We start from the raw sequence: 6,685 nt of genomic DNA, 5'->3' as shown, positions 1-6,685 counted from the left end.
TTACACAGAATCAGGACCCCCAGAAGTGGGCATAGGTCTGTCCAAGAGGAGAAGGCATGGTTCATAGTTCATAGTTTCTAAGAAGACTGCAGAGTTCTACATGCCAGCCTGTTCTTCATGCAGGTGGAACACTCTGGGTGATCAATTGCAAAGTTGGTGGGGCTATGTCTGAGAAGTTCCCGCTTCATGTCCACCAAACAATCCTATGTCACATAAGTTGAGAGCTTTTTGAAGGCCTTCTTTCTTCTCCTGGGGGGGGGCTGGGCTTATATTTCAGGAGAGAGGTTATAGCATGTGAGCAGACAAGAAGTAAAACAGTTGTGTGGTGGAGGACATTTAACCAGAGATGGAAAACATGCGCTTTGCATGCAGCAGGCCCCAGGCCTGACATCTCCAGATAAAGGATCTCAGGTAATAGGAGGTGGGAGAGATGCTCTTCCTAAGACCATGGAGAGCTGTTCAGATCAGAGAAGATGCTAGTGAGCTTGATGGACCAGTAGTCTGACTTAAGATTGCCCTCCAAAGATTCCATTGGAGAAGTGCTCTTGTACAGCACATACTTTGCATATAGGAAGTCCAACATTCAATATTTCATCTCCAGTTAAAGTAGCAGGGGCTGGAAAAGACTTCAGAGAGCTGTGGTCAGTACCTGATGCATTATACTGAGCTAGATGGACCAATGGTCTGATTCAGGGCTTTCCTGTATTTGCATTTTCCTTGCTTGTAAATTTCTGTTTCTTTGGAGATTTTTTTCTGTTCCTCCACACATTTTGCTCCCTCAAGTGGTTGATTTGATATTACACCGGTTTATTTCCAGTATATCTAATAGTCAAGTGGCCCCGTGAGTGCGGATCGCTAAATCCGCGCTCCGGGGCCACCTGGGGGGCAGGGGGAGGTTTGTGCACTCTTGGGGCAGTCCCCAGGGGTGCACAAAAATCTTAAAAGTTTAAAAAATTTCCTGAGGGTCCTTAAATTTGCCAAAATAATAAAGAGCGTCCCCTGCGCCTGCGCGCCGAACGCTCTTGGAACGGGGGTTGGAGTTTACGGCCAGCAGGAGGGGCGGCGCGTTCTTTCCCTCGCCCCCAGCCCACCTTCCCTTTCTGCGGGGTCTCACACCTCTTCGCCGGCTTCCTCTCCTCTGTCGTGTTGCCTCCCCCGCCCGGGCCGCAGCGTCCCCGGCCCTTCAGCATCCTGATATGGCCGGCAGGCGGGAAAGGTGTGGGGGGGCCTGAGGCTGCGAGTGCGCAATCCATTCCCGGAGGAAGAGCCGCCGCTGCCCCTGACTAGGCCGAGGGGGAGGGGGAGGGCCACGCCGCGCTCGCCCGCTGGGTCTCCCTCCGCCGACAGGGAGGGGGGACGCCACCGGCCTCCCCAGTTCAGCCCTGACCTCGCCAAGCAGTATCTCCTCCCCCGTCACCGCTGCCGCCGCCGCTACGGGGCTGCCCGGTTGAGCCCCAACCTCGCCGTGCAGTCCCCCACCCGCGAGTATCGCGGGTCTCCCTTCTTGTTATTTATTAAATTCGACTTTTAGGCCACCCTCCCCTGAAAAAAAACAGGGCTCAGGGCGGCGTACAGCACAATAAAATTCCAGTACAATTCATAAATTACAGGCAAAATTCCAGAATTAAAACATAAAATATGCCTAAAACATTTACAACTGCAGATCTAAACTGCCGGGTTTAGAAATAATTGACCACTAGAGGGAGCAAAACGCACATGAAACGGGGGGGAACCCAAAAAATTGGGAATGTATTGGTGAAGAAACTGAGAATGCAGAAAAGCCCTCAATCTAAGACAGTTTTCTACCTTCATCTAACTATTCTAAAGCGAAAACCAGCTAGGCATTTAAAGACAACCATAGATTTTATTCTAAACATATGGCAACTTGAACTCATTTGGCTACATCCCCTCTGGTTTATGCACCCACAACTTGCTGTTTTTTTTGCTAGGCCTTGATGCTCCAAAGGATCTTACTGCCACTGAGATCCAGTTTGAAACAGCCTTACTGACCTGGAGGCCTCCACGTGCTTCTGTTACTGGGTACCTTCTCATCTATGAATCCATTGATGGCAAAGTCAAGGTAAGCAGTCTTGGTCATATAGTAGTATGCAACATCTGTCATGCGGAGGATGAATTTAGGGACACTTCTGAATTTCATAGTACTACTTGTTCAGCTCAAAACCCATACTACTTTTTTGCTTCTTTTTTCATTTCTTTTCCTCCTTTCCCCCCCCTTTTTCCTATTAAATATTTTCAAATTGAACGATATTTTTGTTTAGGTTTTGCAAACTGAACGTTATTTTTGGGCCTGTTGCATATAATTGGCAAATAACATATAAATGGTATGAAGATGGTATACAAATGCCATAAAAGAAACAAATTAAGAATGCCAGCAGTGAAAAACTGGGTGAAACCAAAAGACTCACAAGAACAGCACATGAAAACAAAAAAGGCACATTTGTATGCCCTCAACATTGAAAATGTGAACTGCCTACACACACTGGATTCAGCCCTCTTCTAACCCTATGTCCCGTTATTGCTGTTGATTTTTATTTATTTTTTTAAAGATGGGTTTAATGAATTGTATTCTACCTTGGGAATTTTGGTTTGGTTGAAAGTGCAGGGTGCCCTGACCTGGATAGCCCAGGCAAGCCCAATCGCATCAGATCTTAGAAGCTAAGCAGGGTTGACTCTGGCAAGTCCTTGGATGGGAGACCTCCTTGGAATACCAGAGGCAGGAGGCGGGGGCAGGCTTTATTCAGCCACCTCTCTGAATATCCTCCAGGCCCCCAGTAAGGGTTAGTCACCAGAGGTCAAGAGGTCACAATGACTTCCAGGTGCACACAAACACGTGCGCGCACACACAGATACACATGCACATATGAAAAATACAAAAAAATGTTCAGGGTATTTCTGTTTTTATCAAATAAATAACATGTTTTGCCCTTATGTCTGAACCAAACAATTTCTTTCTTTCTTTCTTTCTTTCTTTCTTTCTTTCTTTCTTTCTTTCTTTCTTTCTTTCTTTCTTTCTTTCTTTCTTTCTTTCTTTCTCTTTCTTTCTTTTCTTCCTTCCTTCCTTCCTTCCTTCCTTCCTTCCTTCCTTCCTTCCTTCCTTCCTTCCTTCCTTCTCCAAACTTCCAATCCCAGGACTTAAGGTGGTTAACAGCAAACCTATTAAACGTTAATGCAGACTTTAAAACCTGGACATTAAAAAAGGGGGGAGGGGTGTTGCCATCTTGCAGACAAACCATCAAGCCAAATGGGAAGGCCTTAACTGCTATTTTCTATGGCCTTCTAAGTAGTGAAATTATTTCTTTCTGAAGCAGGCTGACTCTACATTTACTCCAGTCATACTCCTAAGGATGCCACAATGGTGGAAGAAAATACTGTGCTCAATATTTGATGTGCTTCAGGCCCACAGCTGCAATTAGCGCATGTATGGGCTATATTAACTCCTGCCCAGCCTGCCTCTTAAGCAGCACCCCTAGAACATTACCACATGAAACATTCATTGCCAGAGGTCCCCTCTCATATTTCTGATGAGAGCTAGTGTGGGAAGGATCCAACGGGAACAGCAATGACCTCATCAATCATTGAAACTGTTTTCTTAAAGTTGCATGAATGATTCATCGAAGGGCATCAGAATGTGTTAAAAAATGTACGAGTTTTTTTCTCTCTGTGTGGTTCTTTGACAAAAAGCAGTCCTCCATTATTGATTCTCCTGTCAGGAAGTCATACTGGGACCTGAATCAACTTCCTACAGCTTGTCGGATCTCAGTCCATCCACCCAATACACAGTGAAATTGCAAGCGCTCAACCGGAGCCTGAAGAGCAAGATAATCCAGACCGTTTTCACCACAAGTACGATATACAAGCGGAAGGCCTGCAGGGAATTGTGGGAGGGGGAAATAGGGTTGCCAGATCCCTACCTTTTGCTAGCGGGTGGGGGGATGAGGCTTCCCATCTGGGTTCTTCTCTGGTACCATACAGTTTGTTGGCCGAGTGCTAGAGTGTCCCCCCAGCAATGTGCCCGGCACATTGTGCCTGGCACATTGTGCCCCCCAGGTGATGTCATCCCGCCGGGCACATTGGTGCAATCCCGTCACTTTGGGGGCTGTGTTCCCCCCACCAGCCGGATCTGGGTCGGCGGATTGGGGGCCCTAAAAGCGGGCAAACTCCTGCCAGGGCCAGCCCAAGGTTTCTCGGCGCCCTAGGCAAAACTAGCGCCCTCCCCAGGCAAGGCTGCCTTTTGGCACCCCCCTCACCTTGTGTCTCTCCCCCCCCCGCCGCCGTGTGACTCTCCGTGCGCCTGCAAAGAAGTTCCATGATGACACTCCGGACTGGGAGAAAGGCAGGGAGGGAGGGCGGAGGGCACAGCAGGAGGCGGGGAAGGGATTCCTCCCCCCCAAAAAAATTCTCTTTAGAGGCAACCACCCCCCGCCCCCAGCTGCCGCCGCTGCACAGCCTCAATCTGGAGCGCACCCAGCCCGGGCCTGGCCGGCTTCCAACGGCAGCCAACCCACACCCCGCGGCCTTAAAATAGCCTCCTTCCCTCCCTGGGCTGACAATAGGGCGCAGGGAGGACGAGCGCTTGATTGACAGGCACCGCTGGGCGGCTGAGCTAGAGGCAGACAGATGGGCGGACGGGCGAGGAAGCCAGAGCGCAGCGCAGTGCAGACCGGCAGGACAGGCAGGAGGGGAGGGGGGGTCGTAGTGTCCCTGGCGTGGCTGAGCAGCCTCTGGTGGCGGATCTCCCCTGGTGAGACTGTGCCACGCTCCGTTGTCTCTTGCCCGCCCCCTCCGGCCGACCCGAGCGCGCCACGGGCTCCCTGTGCCATCCAGGAGCACAGGTCCATCAGTGGCTATTAGCCACAAGGTATAGATAGGGACTCTGGGGCAAGTGATGCTCTGTATTCTTGGTGCTGGGGGGGGGGTCAACAGTGGGAGGGCTTCTAATGTCCTGGCCCCACTGGTGGACCTCCTGATGGCACTGGTATTTCTGGCCACTGTGGGATACAGAGTGTTGGACTGGCTGGGCCTTTGGCCTGATCCAACATTGGCATCTCTTATGTTCTTATGTTCACTGCCAGGCCAAGATGTGGCAGCTGAAAGCAGCCAGGCGGGGGGGGGGGCTTTTGGCGGGGGGATGGGTGCAGTTTGGCGCCCATAAGGGCCAGCACGCTCTAGGCAAACACCTAGTTCGCCTAGTGAGCAAGCTGGCCCTGACTCCTGCCCCCCCCTCCCCAGGGAATGGCAAGCCTAGGGGGAAACCATTTGGAAATTTCACCCCATTCCCCAAAAATCTCTCCCTCCACTATTCTCTCACCACAGTGGCCTGAGCAGACCCAGGTGAGGGCTACAGATCACTCACAATTACAACTGCTCTTCAGGTAGCAGTTCCTCTGGAGAAAACAGTGGACTCTGTCATTATACCCTGCTGAGGTCACCACAGCAAATTGACACTGTTTGCCCAAAGTCAGAGTACTCCCCCAGAGCCTCTTTCTAGATCCCGTTGTATTGCTTTCACAACGGGCTTTACTGCTAGTTCCTATTTATAAACTGGAATTGAGAAGGATGGAATGGAACGCTGCACAAAGAAATTCCAGAACAATAAAGGAACAGAACCAGCAAACGTGTGTTGAGAGCACAAGCAGCGTAATGGCTGGACGGTTCGGGCTACATACAGGGAGTCCCACATCCAAATTCCCATTAATCGGTGAACTTCCCAGGTGGCGTTGGGCCAGTTACTTGCTCTCAGCCTAATCTACCTCATAAGGTTGTTGTGAGGATAAACAGCTTCGTGAGGAGTGAGCAGGCTCCAGAGGGGATGGTATCCTGAGTGCTGGACAAGGTTGCCAACTCTGGCTTAGAAAATTCTTGGGAATTTGGAGGCAGTGTCGGAGGAGGAGGAAGTTTAGGAAGGGGAGGAAGCCCTGCAAGGACGTGATGCAACAGAGTCCACCCAGTGAAGCTGCCTTTTGCTCCAAGGGATCTGATCTCTGTAGTCTGCAGAATGGTTGTTATTTTGGGACCACTCAAGGCTCCACCTGGAGGCTGGTAACCATAAGAGTGCAGCTGAGTACTAACTCAAGGCAGCAATTGTTACCCAGGACAAAGTGACTGGTTTGGAGGGTGTAGTCTATGGCATTCTACCTGTCTGAGGTCCCACCCCTCTGCAAACCCCACCCTCTCCAGGCTCCATCCCTCAAATCCCCAGGAATTTGTCAGCATGTAGTTGGCAACCCCATCTCCTTCCCAGCTAACCATCAACCTACCATTATCTGCCCCTTTGACTTCAGCTGACTTCTGCCCTCCCTTCTGCAGAGCAGTTGTAATTCTGAGTGCTCTCCAGCCCTCACCTGGAGATTGGCAACAATGGTTCCCTATGTGGGACTGACTGGTTTGGAGGGTGGAGTCTATGGCAGTGTACCTGTCTGAGGTCCCACCCCTCCTCAAACCTCACCCTCTTCAGGCTCCATCCCTCAAATCTCCAGGAATTTCCCATCTGGAGTTGGCAACCCTATCAGGACTGGCCCCAATGTGTTTTCTCCCAAAGGCCAAAGTAGGTGACAGGACCAAGCTTAGTTGCCTACCAACAGGCACTGAGGGGAATGTAGGGTTGCCAGCTCTAAGGAGGGAAATACCTGGAGGTTTGGGGGGTGGATTCTGTAGAGGGCAACAT

General features: G+C 50.6%; 1 protein-coding gene across 4 annotated transcripts in view; it reads left to right on the top strand.

Annotated features, from left to right (window-relative positions):
- TNC (tenascin C) overlaps positions 1-6,685 on the top strand; it is a 134,655-nt gene that overhangs the window by 108,160 nt on the left and 19,810 nt on the right. For all 4 annotated transcript variants that reach the window (XM_015425572.1, XM_015425571.1, XM_015425570.1 and 1 more), the window contains 2 exons: positions 1,950-2,080; positions 3,732-3,864. In XM_015425572.1, the coding sequence (XP_015281058.1) occupies positions 1,950-2,080; positions 3,732-3,864 (264 nt within the window). The remainder of the gene's footprint in view (positions 1-1,949; positions 2,081-3,731; positions 3,865-6,685) is intronic.

This window comes from Gekko japonicus, unplaced genomic scaffold (genome assembly GCF_001447785.1).
Source record: "Gekko japonicus isolate JY-2015 unplaced genomic scaffold, Gekko_japonicus_V1.1 scaffold807, whole genome shotgun sequence".
Classification (NCBI taxonomy): Eukaryota; Metazoa; Chordata; class Lepidosauria; order Squamata; family Gekkonidae; genus Gekko; species Gekko japonicus.
Note: the sequence above shows the minus strand (reverse complement) of the source record. Positions and strands in the feature narration are given on the sequence as shown.